The sequence below is a fragment of the Globicephala melas genome, chromosome 6, assembly GCF_963455315.2.
Source record: "Globicephala melas chromosome 6, mGloMel1.2, whole genome shotgun sequence".
Taxonomy (NCBI): domain Eukaryota; kingdom Metazoa; phylum Chordata; class Mammalia; order Artiodactyla; family Delphinidae; genus Globicephala; species Globicephala melas.
Window position 1 is genome coordinate 86,654,408 of NC_083319.1, and position 27,180 is coordinate 86,681,587.

General features: G+C 48.5%; 1 protein-coding gene across 6 annotated transcripts in view; it reads right to left on the reverse strand.

Annotated features, from left to right (window-relative positions):
• Window positions 1–22,381, reverse strand: part of PTCH1 (patched 1) — a 66,615-nt gene extending 44,234 nt beyond the window's left edge. For 2 of the 6 annotated variants that reach the window (XM_060301115.1, XM_060301118.1), the window contains exons 1-2: window positions 22,262–22,381; window positions 12,111–12,303 (exon numbers count right to left, since the gene is read on the reverse strand). In XM_060301115.1, the coding sequence (XP_060157098.1) occupies window positions 12,111–12,303; window positions 22,262–22,264 (196 nt within the window). In that variant the 5' untranslated portion in view covers window positions 22,265–22,381. Of the gene's footprint in view, window positions 1–11,468; window positions 11,591–12,110; window positions 12,304–12,972; window positions 13,415–13,906; window positions 14,105–22,261 lie in introns of those variants that run through there. The other 4 variants (XM_060301114.1, XM_030832882.2, XM_060301116.1 and 1 more) reach the window with 3 other exon arrangements.
• Window positions 22,382–27,180: the final 4,799 nt, after the last annotated feature.

Sequence of the window (27,180 nt, forward strand, 5' to 3'; positions counted from 1 at the left end):
AATCAGTCAAAACAAATGACCCTTTCAGCCTGAAAAGTACCCACTCAGAGTCCAATTAGGAAAATGGGGTCTGTGTATATGCAAGTGGGGCATTTGCATTTGATTAATCCCATGAATTATCTAACAGCCTCTAGACAGATTTTCCCCCCCTTTAGTTGCTTCAGGTCCTTCTTTCAATCTTGTGATTAGTTATTGTGAGCATGAAAAAGTGCAAATCTCTAAAAGGGTGTAACTGTAAAATTATTAGCACCAGCTCATTTTCTAAACTGAAAAAAATGAAGATTCAGTAATTTGGGCAATTGGCTGAGAACTCCTGGGCTGTGAGTTTTAGTCACTCTTCCACCCATCTCTTTTATTCATGACTAGCCAACTGCTGCTTAAGCTTCTGGGCTGTTTTTCTCCTGGTGGGATTGTGCCCTTGGGCGTTGCCATGGGAAAATGCTAGAATCATATAGCCCAAAGAGAATCTGTCTTCATGAAGTGAACCCAGCGCGATGAAGACAGCAAAAACAAGAGCAGGACAGACACACTGCGACGCCTCCCCAGGGACTGTGAGGGGGGAGGAGGGCCAAGCGCAGTGGCAGTAGCGGCTCTGAGCATGTGCCTGCTACTAGCCCCCGCACCAGCTGTTTGCGGTACCATCTGTTCCCACCCGGGCTGCTTCCTCTGAACGGCGTTCCCTGAAGCCGCCAGCTCGCCCTGTCGGACACGATCAGGTCAGCCCAGCACCCTGCCCACACTGGACCTGCTGCCTGCCACAGCTCCCCCGACCCGGTATTTCTCACAGGGCCACCAGCTCCCAACATGACACTGCATCTGTCAGGAGGCCCCTTCTTCACTGGTCACTTGCTGCTGTGGCAAATCAGGGCCGGGGTCAACCCCACCTATGACAGGCTGAGTGAAGTCAAGCCTGCAGAAGGATGTTGCTGGCTTCCAGCAGAATGTGGCAGCGTAGAGCTCGGCTCTATCCCTAACTGCATACTTGCCCGGCTGTGAACTGTCCCAGGTCCTACCGTGATTGCACCCAATTGCTCAAGTGCTACAGGCAGGCAGCTGCAAACCCCAGACCTGTCCTTCAGCAGGAGCTGAGCAAGCCCAGGAGGGTCCGACAGAGCAGCATGCTTGCTCGGAGGCAATGCTGGACCAGGAAGTAGAACCCAGGGACCAAAGACAGCATGCTGTTATCAAGTTCTAAGTTCTTAGTGAAGGCCTCCTCATGTCTTCATAAGGACACAAAGCAACTGAACGACAACAACAAAACCAAACGCTTGCAAGGGCTGTGGGCTCTCTATCTAGTAGTCAGGCTGTCGGATGACATCAACCCCGGTTCCCTTCTCCCAGCTTCTGTGGGGCGGATATCACCTCTCTGCTCTGAACAGTCTTCTTGCCATGATCCAGCCTGGGCCTCTTTTCACTGGCCTCCTGCTTGAGTGGCCTGGGGAGCGGGGAGACAACGTGAGTCCCCACCTTCGCATACAGGCTCCCTGGCCCCTGCGGAACTCCACGCTGGCCCGATTTATCTCCTGCACCAACCCTTCCCTCTGCATCTGTGTGGGGAGACGCATGTCACTGGTCACTTGGGGCCACTTTCATGATTGTGTGGCCATCAGGATTAGCTGGATTAGGGGCTGATGCATAAGGACCCCCTGGTGCTGTGAGGAAGTTTCGTCACTAGGTCAGCATGGTGTGAACTATGTTCTGTCACCACCACCACTCCTACAGTCACCAACCGAAGAAAAGTGGGGGTGGGGGGAGGGTGGCAGAAAAAATGCTTCCAGAGCAAAAATGCATGAACTCTTCATAGCAATAAATTCCCCCATCATGCATTTCGAAGGACATGAACGATTGAAGACTGTCTCCCTTTTAAACAAGAAACCTACAGGATTCTTTTCTTACCCATAAAGAATTTCATGGGTCTGAGAGTGGCGGTAGGTGGGATGGTAAGCATAGCTGCCATAAGACACAAGGGAACTTCTATTCTAGCCCTTTGCTAAAGCCAGTCAAGCAGTTTGGGAAGAGAGTCAAACTGTTGGAACCTTATTATGTTCAAGGCGAACTAACACCTCCACAATGGTCAATTCTCATTCTTCTAAAGATGCTTGCACTAGCTCACCTAAGGGGGATTCCCCTGTTTAATTAGAAGGAAAACAATATGGACAGGAACAGTGGAGGGGATGGGAGGGGAGCAGGGGGAACAAGAGGATGGGGAGAAAACCAGAGGCACAACTCTTAACTCCTTTTAAAAATTCACTAACTGAAAGTTTTCCTCCCAGGAAATCATTTGGCCCATTCACCTACCCCAACCTCCCATCCTGGCCGCCACTCATGTGGACCCTGCATGAAGTAAACACAATTTGTAGAGAAAGTAATGGGATTTCTGCAAGTGTGTGTGTGTGTGTGTGTGTGTGTGTGTGTGTGTGTGTGTGTGTGTGTGTGTGTGTGTGTGTGTGTGTTTTATAGAATAGTCCCTCTTGCACAGAATCGGGCTGTCCCATCAAAGCCGTATCTGTTATATTTCTGTCTTTCTCTTCTGTTTGGCGTATTCACCAACAAGAGAAAAGGAGGTAAGCTTTGGCGGCCCTGACCTGCAGCTGGAACACAATACTTTCGCACAGCCCTGCCGACCCCTGACATAAATTTTACACCGCAGCTGGCATTTACACACTCAGCATTACCATATGTATAGCTGCTCGGTGCTAATTATGCTAATCACCTGTCTAACTCGCTGCTGCGAAAAATGGTTGTATTTAGCAGTCCAGTGCCTACCAATGCAGCTTACTGTGTGGCTGAAATGTACATTCAGACGGCCCTGAATGGCAAGATTTTTCCACGTTGCTGGCTACATTCAGGCCTCAGAAAAATTTATTCAAGTCAACTGGTTTCGGTCCGCAACAAAAAAGTTACGAGAAAAAAGTGAGTGTGTTCTTGCCCTAACATTCTGGATCTGCTTGCAAGCAAAATGATAAATCAATTGGTGTGGGAAACAAAAAGGGAGAGAGATTTCTTTTGGGAGCCATGTGAAACTGTAGCCTATTTAAAAAAAAAAAAAGAAAAAAAAAAAGGGTCATCCTATTCCCCAAATCTCTAGAAAGAGCAGTTAATAGATATTTAGCCCTAATCCCAATTCTCTCAAATTGCAAGCTTTGTTTGCAATTAAGCAAGGTATTAAACATGTGCAGTTTTTTTCTGGATCATGTGTGACAAAAATGATGGTATCGTTTTTTAACTTATTACAACACTGTATGAACATCATGGGGGAAAAAATCAGGTAAGAGGAAAGGAATGATGTCTTAGGTAGTCTCGGAAAATTATTTCATTACTTTATCTTTTAGAAAGCTTCTACTTAAAAAGACACTGTGTGATATTTACATCTATTTTGTGAAGTTTTCTGGCTTCTCCACTAAAGGAGCAAAAGAAATCAAGGGAATAGGGGTGGGAAAGATGGGAGAATTCAAAATAAGAAAAAAAGTGGTTGGGGAGGATGGAGGGAGGGAGGGAGGGAGGGAGGGAGAGAGAGTAAAAAAGTCTACATTTTCCTTAACCTCAAAATTCCTGTTTTTATCATCAATGTTTCTTAAAGCAATTTTCTCAGATCATTCTATAGAATGGATTTCTAAAATCAAGATAATATTATTACAGGTTGTTTTAACAATTCCCCAAGTCCAAACTGAAACCCCATTTCCTCCTAACTCACAAAATACTTCCCTATTAATTTTTAAAAACCCTGAATCTAGTCATCGTAAGGACTGCTTAGTATTTGATTACTTGGGTGTACAGATATGTCTAGGCATTCCAATTTCCACAGCACATGAGACACATTCTACTGGAGGGATGGCCCAAAGTGCTTAGTTACTTTCTCACCTCTAAATGATCATCATTAGATTCTTTATTTAAATTTAGAAACTGGAAGCAAACTGGAAGGCCATTCATTTTGCAGGGTAACTTGGGTTACCCTCCCCCCAATGCTACAAAACACCAGAGCAGCTCTGTGATAAATCTCAGGTTTACACACAGAAGGTGGACCGACCCAGCAGGAAGGGGCTGTGAAAGAAGCTGGCCTCTCCTTGCCTTGCTTCACTCAGCTTTCAATTTAACTCACAGCTGATAAAAAGGGTGATGCTCATAGTAACTTGAAGATGCCGCTCTGAAGACAACAGCTTTCTTCCTAGCAGCTCACCCCACCATTCTGTTCTACATTTGATAAACTTATCTGACCCAATGAAGCAACATTATCCAAGCCACATCTTGCTCTTTTTGGCATCCCAATTCAAGTTGCTTTTCCTTGCCCGTACAAAGTATTAATTCAACTGGGTTTTTGTAGTTTCAAATCTTGACTATGCAGCCAAAAATACAAATGACACAATCACTACTGTGCTCAATGCAGAGGGCTTACCCCTCTCATTCCCTCTCAATCTCCTGCTCTTCTTAAACAGAAGATGGACCACCCTGCCTCATGGCACAGAGCAGTGTTTACATTGCAGTACTTGACTGTGTAATACATCTGGCATTTTTGGGCAGGATTCCTGAGCTAGGGGCCAGAAGCCCTTAAGCAATGATTTAAGGGGAAAAAATCGTGCATATGTACTTAACAAAGCCCACTTCCAGTTCCTTTTGCTTACTTTCCTACATGTTTCATCAGTAACTGAAGACGATCTTGGTTGATGAATTGGGGACGTCTACTGTTTTTCATTTATTTTAACTCTAATAAATAAAGCTTGTGCCGGGGTACGGAGGCTTGCTTCTCACTAGCCTTGCCTTCATAGGCAGTTTTGGGACCCACAGGCAGTGTGGATTATTTGGGCCAACTCACACCTGGGTTTCTGGATTGGTAATAAGGCCCTGCCGCCACATTAGAAACCTCTCGAACAACACACTTGTCACTCATTAGCAGGTACCTGACTGCCCACCAACAATACAGTTTCCTTAACACATGACAGCTGTTTTTCCAACTATGCTCTAAACCCCCAATACAACAAAATGGTCACAGTCCTGAAGGAACTGAGGACAGGATGCATATTTCTGTACATACGACTCCCCAAAATCTCCACGATGGTCAAGCAGTTTCTCAATGGCAGCATTCTAATGATTTGAAAGGCTTATTTCTTCTGTCAAACTTAAAGATACATGTAGAAAAACTGAGATATTGCAGTGTAAAGGAAACAACAATCCTAAATCCAGTTTAAGAGGGAAAAAAAAATCTAAGAAGTATTACCATAAAGCACCTAAATTCAGAGTTTGGAAGCAAAGAGTAAAAAAAGTGTTTATATTTTGGTGGCCCTGATGATGTCTCTGTAGTCAAGGGAGGTTTCCACTGAGAAAATCCCAAGGAGCGTCCTTCCTCCTGGACTGCCAGAAACGCCTTCATGAGCAAAGCTGTCTGCTTTCTGGGACGTCAACTGACATTTCTCATGTGGATGGACCATCTAATACTGTGGCATCTGCCAAAATTTGGATGTGGAAACCTGTCCTCTTCCATCTCGATCTAAGCTCCATGTTCCCTTTGGTTTTGATGTGGGTTTCACCCAGGGAAAGCCTGAAGGTGGAACACCTGGGCTGGAATGTCATGGTGCACGTTTCACTTACTATCTCAGAAATGCTATGGGGCCCAATTCTTCCACATTTCATATGGTACATTAAGCACAGGGGACCGAGACTTGTTTCACAGTCCACATGTCAAGGGATTCTAAAGTTACGTCAAAAGCTCATTAAAATGCCATGACTCTTCAATAGGGGAAGCACATCTGCTGATAAGACCCCATCAAAGAGTATGGTCTTGAAACAAACCCTCACCAACCTACGAACCCCAAGGATGCAAATGGCAGCTCTGCATCTAGAATCTCCTACAGCTGATTTGAAATAATACATTTACTAATTTCTCCCTGTCAGTTTGTGATTAACCAGATTTACTACCATTTCAGATTTCACACTAGTAAATCCAGAGATCCACTGCGAGGAAATGATTTGGGCAGTTTATGAATAGGTGGGTAGAAGGAAGGGTGGGAGGCAGAGGGAGAGAAGAGAGGAGGGGAGATGAGCAAAGGGATATAGGTGAGGGAGGAGGGAAGGAGAATGGAGAAAAGGTTCTGGGAACAGGTGAGCAGCAAAGGAGATAACAGTATTATACTAATAGAAAAACAGTGCTAAGTTAAAATACTGTATTTCTGCAAAGTGGCTTCTATTAAATCTGGTCTCCTTTCAAATAATTTAAAATATTTCCATACTTGTTTTTAAAGCCAAAAAAAATTTTTTTTTAAATAAAACATCCCCCTCCTCTCAACCAGTTGAATAGACTGCTCCTCAGGGGCTAAATCTGGGCAGATTGCTGGCATGGACAAAGTGTGTGTGAGGGGGGGAGCCATATAAATGGCCCCTTCCACTGCATCGTAATTGTGACCCCCCCCCAGTAAGAGGAGGAGGGCAGACAAGTTACAGCTCAGCCCGAGTGGACAGAGCTCCAGGGGTCACAGGGAGGTCAACTTTGAAGGAGAAATCCCAATGAAATATAAACATGGCATTGTGGAAACCAGACAAATCTCCCATAGCTTGTCCAGCCTGCGTTAATCTCGCCATCAGCTGTGGCGCATAATGCAAACAAACCGATCCAGCGGTTCATACATCTGGAAACTGTCATCTTCTGGAGCCTCCAAGCAGCGTTCCGTGTATCTGAAACACCCCCTCACCCAACCCGACTTCTAAACTTGTCGGCAGGCAGCAAAGAGATATGATGATTCACAGGGTCAACTACCCTGGGAAGAAGGCATCTGAGGCTACTTGTTATTTTTAAAGCAATTATTGCTGGGCATTAATTTTTTTATCATTTTTCTCCAGATATGAAAGATATGCCACAATTGCTTCCACCTGTAAGTGCCCACTATCAGAATCTAATCAATACCTATCTAAAAAGCATATTCTTGACTTTAAAAAGTGCCTAGGCAACCAAGGAGCAGCAAGGAACTTCTGTATTTCATTCTTTTTGTCCCTTGTGACATGCCCAAAACCCCAAACTGACAGCCCCAGAAAGCAGAAACTGGGTGATAACCTTGGAAAGGGCAGTAAGAGCAGAGCCCACGCACCGCCTGTCTGAGTGACGTGCCTCAGTCCCTCGCTGTCTCTTTGGTTCTGCTGCATAAGAGCAAGCACCTGGGGAAAAGCGGTGTGTGACAGGAACATCTGGAGAACTAGACCACCAAAGAGCCAATGTCCTACGTGGGCTTCGGAAAGGAGCCGTTACTGCAGTATGAACAAAGTCCAGTGGTGTCTTTTATTGCTTTTTACAAAGTCACGTTCATGCTAAAAACCTTCAGCCTACTGTGTTTGAAATGCACCGAAGTCTATCTGCAAAATGAAGTTACCTGAAGGAAAAGGAATAAAAAGTATTCGAATGTAACACTTCTCCTTTCTTCTATGCCTACCCCCACCCACTCTCTCTCAACTTCATGATGTTTTTATTTGCTATGTAATGTAATTCTACGAATAATCAAAAATTTAAATTATTTGCATGAAAAAAGTTAGTTACCTGGGTCAGTAAATACCGGGATGGGGAGGGAGGGTTATCTTGAAAATAAAACTTTTGCATTTATAGCAATGCTTTAGCAGCCACAACTCTGTCATAATAAAAGCCTTCCATCTGCACAGCATGGGGCTTCCAATTGAAATCTATTATCTAAACCAGTGGTTCTCAACTGGGGCAATTTTGCACTGCCCCCCCCCCCATACATTTGACAACGACTAGAACATGCTGTCACAACTGGGAGAGTGCTACTGGCATCTAGTGGGTAGAATCCAGGGATGCTACTAAACATCCTACAATGCACAGGACAGCTCCCACAACAGAGAATTATCCAGCCCAAAATGTCAATAGTGAGAAACCTTGCTCTAAACTGAAAAGGATGGTGAAGCTCAATTATCTCCTCTAACTGCCTGACTTAGAGCCAAGAACACCGAAGGCTTATGTTAGCAACTACAAACTCTAGCTACAAACTCGAGAGCACTTAGAAACATCAAGCAAGCATTTTTTAACAAAACTTACCATTTCCCTTAAAAAAACAATCAGTCACAATTTGTGTCCTCTCTTGATACTGGCCTCCAGAGATGTTAATAACCAAACATAAGGCAATATGGATTCATTTCAAGGCTGTTAGTTTTTGCAGTAAAGGAGGCTGGGGGCTGGGCGAGCTTTGAGAATAAAACCAAAAAGCTCAAAAAGATAAATGAACATTCTGTCACTGGAGAATCATGACAACAAACTTGTGTCTGAGAGAGGGCTGGAGTGGGGGGTAGATATTAAGTGAGACAGAAGCATAAAAGTGCTAAGCAAAAATGAAAAGCCAACAGAGAAATGGGCAAGGTTAAAAAGAAGGCATTTCCCTTCTATGCCCGAAAGGATGAGAAGCACTCTGGTACCAGGGAGGGCGCTGGAGGCCAAATACACCAGTGTAAATCTTGAGGCAGGCAAAGAATGCCTAAAAGGAAGAGCTGGCAGCCCCCTCAGCCAAACACCCTGCACACATCAGAGACCTTCCTGCTATGCATCTGGACCTTCCAAGCCTCAAGGCTTTCCACATCAAACCTGATGCCCCAACCAAAGGCAAGCACTGGGAGTTCTCCCAGAGGCCACACCCCTGTCCTCTGTGCCTTTGCCCAGGCTGTTCCTTTGGCCTGGAATGCCCCACCACCCTCACCTCTCCAGCCCTGGTCCTGACTCAGTCACCCTCCCTCAGGGCTGTCCTGGAAGGTGCCCCTGCCATCCTGCCACTCGTCTGTGTGTCCGGTGGGTGGAAGTCCTCTGAATGTATCTGGGTCTAGATGTACACAGTTGCCTTTGTGTTTGTGTATATGTATGTCAATTTTTTACCCACAGGAGAAATAACATTTTCCAAACTGTCCCTCAGCATTCTCTCCCCTTAAAATCTCTTATGCTTTCCTTTCTTCTGTTGCTTTTTAACTAAGGAAATATCCAACCTCTATGCATTTGGTTTATTTAGTGTAGCAACCACATGTGTTTATGTCCAGAACATCTGCAGTCTCTATTAAGAAAAGACCATCTAACAGACTTCTTTGCTGATAGCGATGAAGAATTTATCTGACGTTAAAGTACACAATGAACCTAAATTCCACATTGCTTCTCATTCTACTCTACTAAAGTCTAGGATAGCAGAGCATTCTTACTCTGAAAAGTAAATGCTTCCACTACTTGCTGTTAACAAGAACACTAAGCTCACTATGTCAGGAACAAGACTTCCTCATTGTTACCTCTACTCTGAATTTAAATTAAAATTATAAAATGGTATGGTGGCCTCCCTGGTTGGGTTCACTTGCATTTATGAAACTGTCGCTTCTTCTACAGGGGAAGAACCTAGCATGCAATTAATGAATGAATGAATGAGAAATCAAGGTCGGGGCAACAGCAGACCAGGTTTACTTAAGCCACTAATAGGCAAAGTGGACATGGAGACATAGAGGATCCATAGTTTCTCATTTGTAAAATGGGACAATAATTCACTTACAAGTTAAAAATGCTACATAGGTTATCACGTTATAAAAATAAAAATAATAATAGATAGCTACTTTACTGAGTGGTAAGGCATGTCATAATATATAATAAATGGTAAGGGTAGCTGCTCAACAAGTGATAGTATTGAGTAAATAATACTTGACCAAAGAACCAGTGTGCCACACTGAAACTGGCAAAACAGAACGGGAAGGAAAATAGCTTAGAGGCCCAAAGTAGGCAAAATGAGTCTTATCTCAGGTGTGTCACTCCCCAACGCTCAGTCACTAAGCTAGAGCCCAAGTGAGAAAGCTAATAAGCAGGTTTCTCCTCCCGGGACTTGACGTGAGTTGTGTAATGCAAAAACATAGTTAATTCTAGAAATATTTATAAAATGTTACATAAATAAGTTACATTAGCTCTCTTTTTTTTTACATTCGTTCTCTTTAAACTTATTAACAATCTACTGAAAAGTCTTGCTCAAAACAACAAGATATAGTCTTTTGTCATCATCATGACACCCAACAAATCTGTTGGCCCAAGTAGCAGAAAGTGAACATTTGGAGAGAGCTGGGAGCCCCCTTTGCTCATCACCTGCTCTGTCTTAGAACCTGTGGTAGCTCCCCACAGTCTAGTCAATCACATCGTTTCCAAACTGCAGTCCTGCCGTCCAGGGCCCAACCTGCTGCCCAGGGCCCAATGGAGCCACTGCACCCTATCCCTGCCACACTGGGGATCTCCCACTGCCGGCTGTCCACTCAAGCTTGGGCCTTTGCTTGACCCCCTTCCTGAGCTCTTGCCTACAACTCCCTCCCTCCTCCACTCTGTAGGTCGCTCCAATTTGCCTCACCACTTCCATGGAAGCTGCTTCCTTTTTCCATTTAACTTTCATGGCTTACTGCAATTGTGAGCTCAAATTTAGTGCAAGTCTGACATTCAACTCTAGTAGTTTGAAGTGCATGAATTTGTGCGCTTGGAGTGCCTCACATCTTTAGTGTCACTTACAGTGCCTGGACAGTGCTAGGGCCATTACAGATGCTCAGTAAACTTGCAGCTAGGACATCACAGGTGCTTATTAAAACCCTTCGTTATCTATCAATGACAATGAGGTGCTGAGTTGAGGTAAATTACCCCATGGATTCAATCCAAAGGACACTTGTATTAATTATCAAGCTTTTAAGGCAAGAATGTTTTCTGGTCTTAATTATTTGAACTATTATTTTGTCACTACTCAACGGAAGACACCACCATATTCTTGCAAAACACTGAAAGCTGAATCTTCACAAACAAGGCAAGATTAACAAAATATTCTCCAAGGTTAGTTCTCCAGCAGCATTGAGAGGGATCAATTATGCAATTATGCATGCAACTCTTAGGCTTCCAAATTCTGTCTTAGATAGCTTTCACTAGGAATGCCTCAGATATTCTGGTGTGAAATATCTACATAATTACGGCAATCCTTCCCTCCCAGCTCATCGTAAGAGATTCCCTAAGCAGTGTTTAGGGGTTAAAATGTTTCCAAACAGCAACTCTGTTACTTTCCAAAAACAATAAAAAAACAACGAACAGAAAATAAAAACAACCGCTTCTAAAACAAAACCCCTGAATCAAGAGAGTCACCAGAAAAAAAAAAAAGTAAAATGTTTCCGTCTGGGGTGTCAGGGGTGGGAGGTGTGATCTATTTTAAATTTACAACCACTTAAAAAAAGGGTTCAAGAACCCCCAAATTGAGGAATGTGGATAAAAGACTGGCATAACCCCTAGGAGAGCTCCTGCGGCCCCTCCCTCCAAACCCGCTTTCTTAAAACACATTTATTCTTTCAGCCTCTAAAACGCAGCCTTCCCCCAGCATAATTCCATTTTAAAAGCCCCCACCCGCGAGGAAACATTAATCTACTTTGCAAACAAGCGTTCTAGTCTGTGCTTTACTGCTTTTTTTCCAACTCCTTTCCCCCCACCCCCCCCCCTTTTTTTGTACCTTGAGACAAATGTTTTTTTCCCCAAGAGTTGAAAGCTGTCCAAAAACAGGACCACACACGCCGCCGCCTCCGCAGGCCCGCGCTGTGCCCGCCCCCCGCCCTCCGCACGGCGGTCGCGGCCGCCGGGGGCGCGCACACTCCCTCCAGCCGGAGGGGTGGCCTCTCTCTGCCCCCCCCCCGCCCTCCTTTCTCTTTGGACGCGGTGGGTGGGGGTGGGGGAGGGAAGGAAACCGAGGAGTACAGCCCGGAGTCGAGAGGCCTTCCTCTGGCCGCGTCTCGGCGCGCGGCGGAAGCGAGCGGCGGTGGCGGCGGGACCTGGGGGCCCCCCGGCCTTGCGGAGTGGTCTGTCCCGCGGAGGGGCCCCCGCGCCCCCGCCGGCCCGCCCTCGCCACTCTCTCCCACAACACCTCGCAAAGCGCAGCGCCCCGAGTAGATTACAGCGCGGCCTTTGTCGGGCGGGCCTGGCTCCCGGCCAGGCGCCCAAACAATAAACAATTCCCCCTGTTGCGGGCAGGGGGTTTTCGCTCTTCACAGAAAGGATCTAGGTGTATGCTGGCAAATATCTTCATCAATTGGAAGGAAGGGCAGGGGGCCCGGGGTGGGGGACGAGAGGGCGCTGCGGCGGGCGCTGGATCTCTTACCTTCCACCCACAGTTCCTCCACGTTGGTCTCGAGATTAGCTGCCTTTAATCCCACAGCGAAGGCCCCAAATATGAGGAGGCCTACAACCAAGAACTTGCCGCAGTTTTTTTGAATGTAACAACCCAGTTTAAATAGGAGTCTCTGAAACTTCGCTCTCAGCCACAGCGGCGCTTTCCGGCCAGTAGCTTTCCCCTGAGGATGAAGCAGAAAGGAGGAGTGAGCGCCGGGGAGTCGCGGCCCGCGCGCCCACGCCAGCTTCCGCGCACCCGCCCGGCATCCCGCGACAGCCGTGAGGGGTGCCCTTTGGGCTGGACCCCAGGTCGGCCCAAGGAAACACGAGCGGCGTGGGGGGGCCTGGTCTTAAAGTCAGGCTGCAGCGTGGCAGCTGCACCTTGGTCACAGCAGGGGCGCCCCCACGCGCGGACTTCGTAGCATCCCCGAGTGTGACTTGGAGGTCTGGGAGGAGGGGCTGCAAGAACAAGGGGAAGCCGAGGCAAAGAGGAGAGACACCATTCAACACAGGCAATATTCACACCAACCTGGGAAGGGAGGGTCTGCGTAAACCCCGCGATGGAGCCCAATGTTTAAGAACCAGCAAACCACGGCGCCCTTCCCTGCATGTCCTGCCCCAGCCTTCACCCTTCTCGGGGTGCTCCGGCGAGGACAGAGGCTGGGGGACGAGAGCACTTTGGGAACAATGTTTGGCGGGCTCCCGCATCCTGATCCCCCGCCCGACGTGGTAGTAAATTGGGATACACGTGGTGAGCGTGGGCGCCGGAGCTCACTCGCGACGTATTTCCATAGCGTTGGGAGACGCCGTGTGAGCTGAATTAGGAAGTGGGGCAGCCATCTGCAACTTACGACAATATTTGTGATCGGAAGAGGGCAGCCACATGGATCTTTCCCTCCTCTCCCTTCCCTTCTGGTTAAACGTGAAAAGCAGCAGAATGCACAGGGGAAGAGCCTGGGCCGACGCAGGCGGGGGTCCTGGCTGGGCGCTGGCTGCTCCCGGCGGTGGCGTTTCCCCGGCGCTGGCCGCGGCCCCGGCCGGCCCCTGTCTGGGTGCTCGCCTTCCCCGGATTCCACACATTTCAGCGAACCTCGTAAACACAATGAACCCGGCCGCTCGGCAGACCCGCACCGCGGATTTAAGGTGGCAATTTGTTTACAACTTTCCCTTTCCCCACAGGCTCTGAGAAGAAGTGGCTCAAAAACTGGAAAAGAAGAGGGGAGATACCCTCTTGCGAGGATAATTTTTAAGGGAGCAGAGATTTCATGCTCAACAAAAGCAAAACCGGCTGCCAAAAAAGGAAACCACCTTTATTTCGGCTCCCTCCCCCCCCGCCTCGCTCCACTCCGCCTCCCCCTCCAAGAGGTTAAGAAATGTGGCAGTATTACAGGGGTTTAGGCTGCAAATAGGGGCAGGGGCGCGGGAGTAGGGGGCTCAGGAGCAGGGGGCACAGGGCAGTGCCGCGCTGCGGCGGCCCTGGAGGTGGTCCACTGTGGACCTCTTTCCAGTGCTCCGGAAAAGGCACGCCGGGGAGGGCGCGTGCACACACACACACACGCACACACACACACACCCTCCACCCCCCACCCCCTGCGGACTTCAGACAGCCCTTTCCTCCCAGGACCGGAGGGAGGGTTTGAATTTTTCAATCCCCACTTGTCTGGTTTTTTTTTCCTGGAAAGGGGTGTGTGTATGTGTGTGTTTGTGTGTGTGTGGCGGGGACGATCCCAAAGAGGAAGAGGAGGGAAGAGAGAGTGGGAGGAGAGGAGAGAGTCTGAAATGCACCTTGGAAATCTGCTCCAGAGCGAAGGCGGCGTCGCAGTAGCTGGGCCGGTGCAGATAGTCCCAGTCCGGCGCGGCGTTGCGGCGCAGCCCCCCGGTCCTTCTGCGCCTCCCGCCACCGGCCGGCCGGCCCGGGGTCCCGCTGCAGCTGCCGCCGCCGCCGCGGTCCTGGGGCTCGGCAGCGTTACCAGCCGAGGCCATGTTGCCGCCGCCGCCGCCGCCGCGGGAACCGAGGCTTCCCGGGCGGCCCGGCGCGCTCCTGCCGCCGCTGCGGGCTCCTGGCTCGCCTGGGCGCTCGGCTTGCGAGGACGCTGCTGGCCGCCGGCTGTTCGGGCTGGGGCTCCGGTTGACAGACCTGCTGCTGCTGCTGCTGCTGCTGCCGCCGCCGCCGCTGCTGCTCACACTGCGGGCGCTGCTGCCGCTGCGGCCGCGGCCGCTGCCGGGGAGTCAGACCCTGCGCCTTCCATTGCCACATTGCGCGGGGGTCCCGAGGTCTCTGCGGCTGCCGCTGCCCACATCCAGTTCTCCGGAGAGCGAGAGCCGGCGCGTGGAGCCAGCCTGTCCTTCGGGCGCTCGCGCGGCGCTCCTCGCTGTCCCCAACTCCCCCTACCCGTCCCCCGCCCCGCGCCGCGACCCCTTCACTGCAGAAAGCGCCAGCAAATCCCCGCCGCTCCCGCCGGCCTCGCTGACTCTCTCGGCGTCTCACGGGTCGCCCGAGCGGCCGCGGAAGGTAAGCGCAGAGCCGCCGCCGCGGGGTCCGTGGGCGCCCGGTGGGTCTCAGCGCTGCCGGGCCGGGGCAGCCGCCGCCGCCGCCGCTGCTCCTGCGGCAGCTGCTGCTGGCGGTGGCGGCTCCTGAAGCTGCTGCTCGGACTGCTTGGGCTCTGGCTGCTGGGTTCTCGGTAGCTGCTTGGTCCCGGACTCTGCTTTCTTGTGCTCCTCGCTGTCCCGCTGGACCATTCTGCCCCAGTGCAGCGCGCCTCTCTCGCTCCCGGGACCTGGGGACTCCGCTCTGTGTGTGTGCAGCGGGCAGCGGCCGCAGCAGCTCCTTGATTCAATAGATGAGATGGAAGAAGAAAAAAAAGAACTCTCTCCATTTGGAGAAAGAGGAGGAGGAGGGGAGGGGGTGGAGGGGGAGAGAGAGAGCGAAAGAGAAAAAGGCTGGAGCTCCCGCCCCCGGGGCTGTCAGATGGCTTGGGTTTCTGCAACATGATTGGCTCGCGGAGGGCAGAAATTACTCAGCAAACATGACTATTATTAGCTGCTTAGCAACAGCTCACCAAAGTAGAGAGACCACCCAGGTAGGCAACCCCAGTGTGTGCATCCCCGGCTTCGGGGGGAGCCTCCGAGAGCGCCAACCTTCTCGCATGCAATACTTCCATTAAGGAATGCTCCCCCTCCCTTTCTTTCTTATTCTTTTTCTTTTCAACAGTGTCTTCTTTTTGTAAGATGCTTTTTGCGCGCGCACACACACAGACACCCACGAGCATTTGCCTCGCGATAGACACGGGGGAAAATGTAATTTTTTTAAGCGCTTAAACAATTTCAGAAATTCCTCAAAGAAAACCCTTTCAGAGGCACCTTGGCCTCAAGCTGCAGCAAATACTGGGAGGTCCGGCTTGAATTCCCAGGCCTGCACCAATAATGACAGGGTGGTGGATAGTGCGCCAGTGTGTGCCAGATTTTTTTTTTTTTCCCTTCTCTCTTTTCTTTTATAACCAAAGAGAAGACTTAGGCTCTTGCAGGGAACAACGACTCGCATTAAGATAAACAAAATGGAAAGTTAAAGAGGAAAGTAGGGACATTGGGAAAAGCCACCTTTCTTAAAGTTCGCTCCCCCCCGCCCCGCCCCTTTCCCTCTCAAAACCCCTCGGCAGCACAGCCCTGGTTTGAAGGAGTCAGTGTTTTATAAACGTGGAATCCAGACACCGAAGTAGTCTCGTGGAGGCAGAGGAGTTTTTATTTGAATCTTTAATGCGACATAGGTAAAGGAGAAACAACAGAATCCTTTTAACAACCCGGAGAAACAGAAATGTTTTCTCTAGAAAGAGAAAAGTTTTATTTTGGATTCATTTGGACCCCCCCCTTTTAATTAACCACAAGTCCCTATTTATTTAAAGTCTGTTTTAAACGTTCCCTCCTCAAACTGGTACGCATCGTGTTATATTTAATAGTAGCGTGACATAAAGGAGAATAAAGGCTTTGATGCTGGATTCATTTGAAACAAATTGTGCGCTGATTGCTAGGACTTGTCCGGACACTGCAGCCAGTGTCACCGAGACATGCCGGGGATTCGCTTCCCCTGGAGAAGAAAACACGCGACTCTGAGGTGGATCCTGGGGCCAGAGACAAATTAAACTGTATACACAGCTCCGACTTTTACGTAAAAAAAATTTTTTTTGAGAGTAATTTTCTTTTGCAAGTTAAGTTCCTCCCTGAGATGGGGACCAGATCCACAAACCCTCGATTCTGTCTGGTTTTAGTATTTTTTTCCTTTTCTTCTCTTTTAAAAATTGGGTTGAACTGCAGAGGGACTCTCGGCAGCAAGTAGCTGACTGAAGCCGTGAAATGGGGCAGTGTGGCTTTAAGATGCACACGGTGTGTGTTCATTGAAAAAAAAGAAAGAAAGGAAAGGAAAGAAAGAAACCCAGATGGAGGGAAAGGGGGAGGAGCGGGGGAGAAGGCGGAGCCCGTGCGACCACGTGACCCAGGGCCCGGCCGGCGCGCGCTCTAGGGCACGGAGGCCTATTAACGCGCGCGCGTGTCCGAGTGCGCCCGCTTGCGCGCGCGCCGGAGCTCCGGACTCCCCACGCCCGCGCAGCCCTGGTCAAGCAGGTAGGGAAGTCGTTGCGCTCGGCTAGCGCCAGGCGGGCTCGAAGTCTCCAGCGCTGGCTCCTGGGAGCCCAGGCGAGGCGCACTCCCCGCCGGCGCGGACGGACGTGCCGGACGCGCCGTAGTACATTCCTGAAGGCGGTCGGCCCCCTTACGTTACCCAATGCCTGCGCGGCCTCCCCGCGGCCGGCCAATCGCTGAGCGCTCGGGTCCCTTACCATTTAGCTGCCCTCTACCGAAAGGGACTGCAGCCGGGCGCGCCGGCCACCCGGGCGACCCACGCGGCTCCCGCAGGGGGTCTGTCGGCCAGCCCTCCCCGCCGCCTTACTTTCTCTTCGGCGGCTTACCCCTGCCTCCTTCTTTCAGTCTCCCCTTTCCTTTCTCCTTCCTCTTTCACCCCTTTTCTCCCCCATCTCTCTCCTCCCTACCAGCCTCGCCACCTTCCCTCTAGCTTTTTCTCCTTCCTGGTTTCACTGGGAGGCCCTGCCTTCTGAATCCCAAACCGGCAAAACGTGTGCAGTACCCTGGGCAGTGTAGGGTGTCCTGCAGAATAAAGAGACAAAGAGAATAGAAGTGTCTGGGGGTGTTCACGAGATCAGGAGGAGGACCGGAGTACCCGGCCAGCGCGGAAATTCAAAACTCAAACTACGAAGGAGCACGTGATTTTGTGCGCGGCTCTGGGAAGGGCTGCGAAAATGCAGAAGGGAAGACAAGCAGCGTGCATTTAAAATGACAGTAGGTTAATAAATAATATAGCAGGAATATTGGGCCCGACACAGAGCAAGCTTAATCTTTGAGCAATATCCTGGTCTTCATTATGTTTGGTAAATAGTATAAATCAGGAAACGTGATTTTTTATTCTGGTTTTTCTCACTGAAAGGTTCTACAGACGTTTCAAGTCACACCATTTTGTGCTTTGCCGCTGGAAATTAATTTTTAAAGATTGGGGGTGGAATCCCTAAAAAGACACGTCAGTCTTTTTATATTTGAGGCGTGCTGTATAGCAAAGGTAACCATGCAGCTATAGGCAGGGTGCTCTGTCTGTACAAAATTCTTTACAACGTTTTAGACCAAAATATTAGTTTTTCCACCCAATCTTTTATTCATAGCAATTTTAGTATAGCTACTTAGATTATGGAATTCTAAAATGAAATTATAGGCTATTTACACATAATGGTTCCCTATTACTCTCCGCACGCAGCTGCATATCCTCTTGTTTTGGCGCTGCTACATGTGCACCATTTCAATGGCAAAGCCTCTTCCACTCGGGCTCATTTCCCTGGGTTTGACTTAATTCCTAAACGTTTTGAACATTGATCTCAGGGGTTTTCAGCTCCCTGAGCTCCCTCACCCGCTGTTTGATAGGTTAACTTTTCAGCATTTCAGACAATGCTCTCGGCCTGTAAATTCTACCCATCGGTTCCAGGACGCAATCCCCAGCCTGGGCTCTAACAAGCGCTATCTTAATCTCCCCACCCCCACCCGCCGCTTCCCCTGTGGTCTGCTTTTTTCATACACAGAGATGAATTACTTTGAGGATCTAATTGGCCTTGTTTCTGTAACGTTTTAAGAAAGGGAAGAGGAGCCAGTGTAAAAGCCTGCTCGACTTGGGTGGTCAGGGCTGAGCCTGCCCCCAATTTGCCTCATTGCTGATGCATGTGAGTTCGACATTCCCAGTGATAATGTTGTTCCTAATCAATCTGCCCTTATTTACATTTGTAAGCATTGTCGGCTTTAATATGCATGCCCTGTGCAGGGGACCGCTGCGCCACACCGGGTTTGTTAACTTCAACTAGTATTCTCCAGACCTGAGATGAGGCTGACAGGAGGGGCCAGGGCTGTGAAGGTGTCTGCTGGGAAAAGTCCCTTTAATGGTCTTTCTGCAGCATGGCTCCCCCGTGAGAGTTACCCAACAAGTGAGAAGCTTGATGCCTTTTCAACCAGCAGGAGTTGCTGGCCCTCTTTCTTGAGTATCCCATTGTCCCTTTCCAAGTAAAGTCCATCTCAACGCATTAATTGTCATTTTGGTCTCCCCATCATGACCCAAGACTTCATTGGAATGTGTAGTTTCAAAACACATTCCTTAAACTCTTAAAATATGATTCCCTCATATCTTCTCTCTTCTCTGCTCCAATAGTCAAACAGCCGTGGCCACGCCACACACATCTCAGAAATGACATCTGATTATCCAAATGATGACACTGAAATAAAACATCTGCCCTTTGTGTTTGGACATTCCAGTGATAAGCAATTGTGGGAGCTGCACTTGGTGGAGTAATGAAAAACCACGATAGGACTTGACTTTTCACTGGTTTCCCAGATCCAACTAATTGGGTCTTTAAAATGTAATGTAATTTAGCTAATATTTGCAGAGTACCAATGAATGAAGGAGTAAATATATCTAGTAATTTGACCCTTGAGCCATGTTATAATTTTGTCTACGGAGTTTAATACTCTTTTCCACAAATGCGAAGAACTGCAAACATTACACTAAGTGCCACAAGTATTCCTGTTGAGAGGCTATGATGGGGAGAGGAATTGGGGATTTGATGTAATATTCTATTTATGGATGGAGAGCCCAGGGTACAGGATATGAGTGATGGCCCAGAGCCTGAGCAGTTCAAAGCAGGTACCTTGGATAAGAGTTGACTCAATTCAAGCCATTTCTTGGCTCCCTAAGAATGCCTTATTATTTTCTCATTGGCAGCTTTTGTATTTGCTTAAAGGTGATGGTAGAAAATGAGTCTAAAAGGGGGAGGGAAAAAAATGATTCAGCAGTCACAGAATGTAACCCCCTTAAGCATGACTCCCCTCCCCTTCTCCCTTCCATCTTCTGTTTCCTCCCCTATCCCCCCTCCCCAGAACTGGAGGAAAGGGAACAGCTCTAGCCAACTTGTCAAAATAATGCTGCTAATTACCCCTGATCTCCTTTAATGGGAAGCTGCTCCCAATTCTACAAAAGAGTAAATGAGGGGTCTACAGCACAAACCCGGGAGCACTGGCATTTTTTGAGCTTACAGTGAGCTTGGTGGGGGGAGGGGGTGGTAGAGGGAAGATGTCCTGAGAAGGTCCCAGAAATCTCCCCATTTATTACTCCAGGTTCACATACTAGTTTGAAAAAGGGAATTAGACTTTATGCAGTGCCAAAGCTATTGGTATTCTTTTGCTGGGAATGTCACCAACTGCAGAGAAAACGTTCAGTCTACAATGAACTTGAAAGAGAACAGCATTGACCCTTCTATTGATTTCCTCCCTTGTCTGTATATCTTCTTAGCCACATGACCTTAAGCAATAGGGATGTATTTCTGGAAAGACCTAGACTTTGAACATTTTTCCCTGCGTCTCTCTCCTCGTCTCTGTCTCCCCATCTAATATATCCACATCAAGCTCTGCATTTGGCAGAAGGCACGCCATTCACTTCCGTGATCTCTGCCATCAGGTCTTACATGAAAAAGAAGCTGAGCAACATGATCCCTTTGACCCACTGCTGGAGCAACAAATTTATTAGAGATATAGGCATGAGAAATGAAAGGGAAGTAAAACAATTCCAGCTTATTGTGTGTCTTTCTTTCATACTGCTAATCCGGTTTACACATCACGCCTACACGTCTCAATAGGGCTTTATACACTGTGGCAGAGGCGGGAGAAAATAAAAGGTGTGTGTGTGTGTGTGTGTGTGTGTGTGTATGTATGTGTGTGAGAGAGAGGAGGATAAAATAGGGAAGACAGATATTTTAATCCATTCAATACCTATTGATTTGCCTCATTAGTTTTTCTATCTGTAGAAAGTTGAAGATAATTTGTAAAAAAAAACAGCCTTTTTTTTTTCACCAAATAATTCCAAATGGTGCTAACTCCTATTCCGATAGCTTGTTACATTATGACAAGATTATAAGCAGGAATTAGATACACTTCTCAGTGAGTTTGAAATGAAGCTAATACCCCAAATTCAGAATGGGCCCATTGGTGTCTACCTCGATTCAACATTTTAATATAAAAAGATCTTGGACTCAAAGGTGTTTTATAGCCTTGTGGAAGGAAGCTGGGTGACAACTGGAACACACACAAACTCACAATTGAAAGCCCTTATTTTACAACATGGGTTCACAATGCACCTGAGGCAATAATTCATCCTGAGGTACCACCCAGAAATAATAGGTGACAGTGACAAAAGGTAATACCAAAAAGCATTGTCTTTCTTTGTGGAGGCAATTTAATTGCATGTTGAACTACTAGAGCCAAAAAAAAAAAAAAAAAATCGAACACACAGAATGCTGAAAAAGGATTATTGTAGTTCAAGACCTCAGTTATCTAATTATTAAATACTTAGAGCCACCCACGGTGGGTCTTTATGATTTACCTCTGGTTCTTTTATATTTTTCCTCCCTAGGGAGGAAGGAAGAACAGAAAGGGAGGAAGATGGTCTTCTCTCCCATGTCTAGGAAAATAGAGGTCTCTAGGTGTCTTCCATAGACATCAATCCATATGGTTCTTCTTAAGTGATGGAAATTGAGATCTGAAAACTCATTGCTCACCCACCAAGTAGGGGTAATTTTTAACATGAACTTAAATACCTAGAGACATACTATATGTCACCCCCCAAGGTACAGTCTCTGGAAGTCCTGTGGTCCCAGTGTTGGCACCGGGTCTAAATCGGTTTGGATCAGTCTGGCCCACCTCAGGGCTCCCCTCAGGCCACACTCAGCCCTCTCAGCATTGGGCTAGCCGCCCACCTCTTTAATGGTTGGCAGGCACCAGAATGCCCGATTCCGTGGGTGCAAGGGTCAACACATAGCGCTCCTACCCGTGGCCCCTTCCTGAACTCAGGAAAGCCCCTTTGGCTCTTCTTCCCACCAACTGCGGCCAGGAGGAGGATGTTTGCGCTCCGGGTTTTGATAAGGTGCTTCTCTCCTAGCCCTAGGCGTCCCACTCATTCAGCGTCCCGGCCCGGGTGCCGAGAGCACCGGGTGTGGGTGCGAGAGCATGTGCCCAGCCCCTCGGGCAGACCTCCCCGAGCTCCCGGGAGACGAGAGAACTCGGCCGGGTGCGCGCGCGCTCTCGGCCCGCACCCTCCCCCCGGCGCTGTCACTCTCCGCACCAGCCCTCCATCCCCAGCTCTGCCTCCGCTGGCAGTCAGTAGCCACCACCAGGCTGATGAGCGGAAGCCAAGGTGGCGACCCTTTCAAGCGTGAAAATGGGATCCCAGGCGACCCCCTCCGTGAGAATTCCCCTCGGAGCCGTTCCCCGGCCGGGCCCCGCAGCCAGCCCCCTCCCCGCCCCGCTGGGCCGGCCTCGGGGGGCGGGGGCCCGGAGCGTGCGAGAGAGCGAGCGAGCTGGGAGACGCGGGCCAGCGCCCCCGCGCCCCGCCGGCGCAGCCCACCCAGCCCCGCGGCCCCGGCGCGCCGCCCGCCCGGCCCGCCCGGCCCTCCGGCCGCCGCGCGGGGCGCCTCGGCCCCGCAATCCCGCGTCCCCGGGGCGCACGCCGCGCGAGGGCGAGGTGGCGGCGGCGGCCAAGACGGCTGCACTCACCATAGCCGGCCGTCAAGCCCTGCCCGGAGCGCGGGTGCCGATGGCGCGGACGCTGCGCTTGGATTTCACATCAATTCCTTTTTCCCCCGTGTCCCCCTTTCCTGGTCCTCCGCTCCTCCGTCTTCTCCCCGTCTTCCCTGGTCTCCCCCTAGCCTTGTCGCCGCGGATCTCTTTGTCTTCCCTGTCGTCGTCTTTTTCTTCGTCTTCGTCTTCTCCTCCTCCTCCTCCGTCTTTACAAAAGGAACGGAAAGTGTAAAAACCCCGGCGCGCTGGGCCGCCGGAGGCTTTCGGCGGAGTGCAGCGCGGACTCACAATTACAAGCCTGTTTCTATTAAGCAGTTCCATGGCCCTCGGCGTGGGTGGTCTGCCGCGCCATAGGCAGGACCTGTCAGGGTCACGTGACAGATCCGAAAACTTTACCCCTTTACAATAAACTCAAGGAAAGCAAAGTAAACTCAAGGAACGTGCTATCAGCACAGCCCTCCTGGGTAAACAGGCGCTCCCCTCCCCTCCTTCCTGGGAGGCGCCCCGCCGAGCGAGCTCCTGCGAGCCACGGCCGCCCCTCCCCGCCCCCCGCGGCCCTGTCTGCGGGGGGCCGCCGGGCGGGGGGTCTCCGCTCGCCACCTCGCCTTCCCCATCTAGTGCTCCCCCACCCTACACACGTTATTTGCTGACATTTAGTCACTTGCCCGAACCCCCGGGTGGGGGGTGCTGGGGGAGCAGGGAAGCTCATTTCAGCATCCCCAGCACTTCGGGAAGTGTGGGGTGCCCAGAGCGCTGCAGAGGAACACCACCTTCCTGTCCGCAGTTCTCAAAGCCCTTTCCTGCTCGCATTCCCACGGAAGCCCCGAGAAGCTGGGAGCATTCTGGTTGACAGGCCCACAGGCTGACAGGGAGGCAGAGAGCCAGGGGAGCCGGGCAGATAACAAGAGACTCCCGGGGAGGGGTGGGGGGAAATGTTCAATGTACTAAGATGTATGTGGATTCGTGCAGCTTCTGTCGGAGGTCCCTGGGAAGCTGATTCTTCTGAAGAGACTTTGGTGGAGTCCCTTGGAAACCAAGATTGGTAGCTGGCTGAAGAATCACTAATTGATATTTGCTCTTTTCCCTTACAATTGCTGTGGTTTTTGGGGTATGCCACCCAAACACTCCCACCCACGCTGCCTTCCCAAATGAGGCCAGCTTGGGTGATTGGGCTAGACGGAAGTGCTGTGGCTCTCAGGCTCTTACCCTAAATGGAAAGTCCTATTCAGGAGAGACCTTGCTACAATGTTTACCATTTTATCTACTCAAACTTGCAGGGTAGACTGTTTCACACACAAGACAACTAAAAGGTGCTATTTTAAATGGACTCCGTTTTGAATAACGATGAATTACAGATACACGGGGAAGGGGTAAGATAATTTACTGAAACTACCGAGAGTTACCTAGCAGATCTTCAAGAAAAGCCAGACTTTCCTCACCTCATTCTGGGCTGACAGTGTGATTACATGTGTGTGTGTACCCGTGGTTATTAAAACAAAATAAAACAAAACAAAACCTGAGTCACAATTCATCTCCTTATCCCAAAGACGACATACCGTTCTTTAACAGTGTCATTTGAGTTTACAGGGTGTTTGTGTTTGAAACACATTAAGTAATTAAACGTTGGAATGCTGGGCAGCCCTATGAATTAGGCTGGTCCAGAAAGCCGTTTCATACCAATTGACTTTAGTATAAAATGGTCTCAAATGGATATTAGTTGAGCATGGATCCTAAGAGTAATAATAATTGGAAAACCAGACTCACCAATATTTCCCTCTGAAACACTACATTTTGGTGTCATATCAAAGGACTCTGTTCATATCCTGTTATAAACTTGGGTGGGGCAAGGAAGAGGAAGGTATAAGTACATCTCCAAATAGAGTGGCCTAGAATATGACAGAGAAAGAGGGATAAGAAAAAAGAAGAAACAGCTTAGCAAAGGACATTTAAATGGCCCATAATATAAAGTTGTTTGGTAAGCTAGTTTTGTGGGGAAATTCCAGCAGAATTTGTAGAGTTTGCTTTTCCCAATTAAAAAGAAGACCCTCATGCAAGCCCACTTGGCTATGTGCTCCCTGAGTGTGGCCAAGGTTTGGTGGGGTCTCAGGCATATGCAGTTTTTTTTTTTGGGGGGGGGCTTATTTAGGAAGTCAAAATTACAAACAAAATCAACTACAGGGTCGTGGAAGGGGGACTGTGCGATACGGGGCCCTGAAGCTGCATGAGCTTCCTGTCAAATTGCCCCCTTTATAGTACAGAACAGGAAGGTTACAGAGCTGCCCAGATTTTGTGGTCTCCATTAGTTAAGACTGAAAGTATTAATGTCATATTTCAGTCAAATGCTTTATAATTGGGAGCAAAGACGAGCTTGGTTTGGGTGTGAATTACTGGAGTTGGACAGTGGTGGTTTAGTGAATCAGGGAGATAAAACCTTTGGTGTAGGAACCTAAAAGCTCAGGAAGGACGGGAACACACTTGAAGAGCTCTCGCTCAATAGCAGCTTGTCCTTCCTTTCCTTCCTCTGAAATCAGGCTTTGAAAATTATCTCAGTGCCATGTCCTCTCTTCCCTCTGTTCCTAGATGTTAGAAACGTTAAATCATCAATTCTGAGACATGTGTTCTCCAGGGCCCAGAACCCCATACGTTGTTACCTTCTGGCATTTCTCTGAGACTCTCTGCCAGGGTGGGTGGGCTCTTTCTCATCAAACAGCTGTGTCCACCATTCTAAAGTTGCCTGTGCTTCCCCTTCCTGCAAAGCCAGCTCCAGTGTGGCCCAGTCATAATCCTCTTGGCGCGGAGGTGTCAATGACTGTCAAGGCTTCCAGGCAGCAGAGCTCAGTTGTAGTCTGCCCAATCTGATGAGCCAATTTGCGTCAAGATGTTTGTTAGTGGCTTAAGGGGCTACTAGACAATACTTTTGCAAGTTAACTTGGACTTTTACAGCCATGCCCAGAGGGATAATTCCCAAGTTGGAGATTTCAGGGCATTAAGGCAGGACCCAATGGAGACATGTGGGGCATCTGAGGAAGGGACAATGGAGGGACCTTTCGAAACAGGTGTGAAAACAGACCACATGGGCATGATCAACTCTGTTGATGAACAAGATCATCCCTGACTCTGTTTGTTTCTGAATATCTGCTGCTACTTGAGATACAGCTGTTACCCTTGTCTCACACACACGCACACACACACACACACACAAAGGCACATGCATGCATGTACATGTTTCATTCTATGCTCCCCTCTTCCCTGTCCAGTAAAAGTGGGTGCCTAGGCACTTCTACTCATCCCCTCCCTAAGAGCAGCCTCCAGCAGCTGGAGGGCTTCAAATGAATAACTGAGGGTTCAGAAGAAACATTTGTTCACATTTGAGAAACTCTCCATCTCAGGATGAATGCCACTCTCATACTCAGTCAGTCACCCTAGGTGTGGCCATTCTTTAATACTGGATCAAACAGATGAAGCTTTCATAAAAAGCAATTTTGCCCAATGTAGGGATTTCCATTCTAAAATGACTACCCTCCCCCATTCCTGTCAGGAAGATACCCCAAGCCAAACCAACTTGTAGAATTGGGGCTTTGAGGACAGAAGGGTAAGAAGTATTTGAAGGTGGTTGGTTGGAATTAGGAGACTGAATGAACAACTGAATTACAGTGCTACCTGCAACACTGAAACAGAAAAAGAACTGTGTAAACAACAGCAAGAAGTAAAACAGGATTGAAGAACAGAAAAACCTGCACAGACAGCTTGGAAACAAAGGAGGTGGAGTGAGATGTGGAATGTAATAAACCAAAGTCTTTAAGGGACAAAATTACCAAGTAGGGAGGCACATGGAGGAGTTATAGTATTCAAAGATAGGACAATAATCTCAGGAGAGGAAGAAGCAGGGAGAAAGATACCTGTGAAACCCCCTACCTCAAAAAATGAAACTGATCCAAGTTGCTTACTCTTGTAACAGATGTCCACATAGGACTCCCTCTGATGAGAGGATTCCCTTTATGGAGACCTGCAGGGGCAGCCTTGCAAATGAAGAATGTGGTATGAAATGAAATGCCAAAGGAGATTTTTAAACTGTGGGAGGCAGGTGTGCCCAGGCTGGCTGGTGATGATGGTGATGGTGATAGTAGCAGATCAGGGCCAGGAGAAATAGCTTATTGCAATCAAGCAGGTCAGAAAAATAATCAAAAGGTTCAAATTATATCTAAGAGGACTGAAAAAGATATTAAATGTGGTAAATATAAAAAATAGCCTCTGTCTGGAAAAAGAACAAAGCTGGAGATATAATCCTTCCAGACTTCAGACCATACTATAAAGCTACAATGATCAAAACAGCATGGTATTGGCACAAAAACAGATATATAGATCAACGTAACAGAATAGAAAGACCGGATATAAACCCACGGACCTATGTCAATTAATCTATAACAAAAGACACAAGAATACACAAGGGAGAAAAGAGTCTCTTCAACAAGTGGTGCTGGGAAAGCTGAACAGCTACTTGCAAATCAATGAAATTAGATTGACTGCCTCACATCATATACAAAAATAAACTCAAAATGGTTTAAAGACCTAAATATAAGACATGACATCATAAAACTCCAAAAGAGAACATAGGCAGACATTCTTTGATATAAATCATAGCAGTATCAGTCTTCCAAGGCAAAGGAAATAAAAGTAAACATAAACAAATGGAAACTAATCAAACTTAAAAGCTTTTTGCACAGGAAAGTAAACTATCAACAAAATGAAAAGACAACCTACAGAATGGGAGAAAATATTTACAAACAATGCAACCAACAGGGGTTGATATCCAAAATACACAAATAGCTCATACAACTCAATATTGAAAAAACAAACAGCTCAATCAAAAAATGGGCAGAAGCCCTAAATAGATA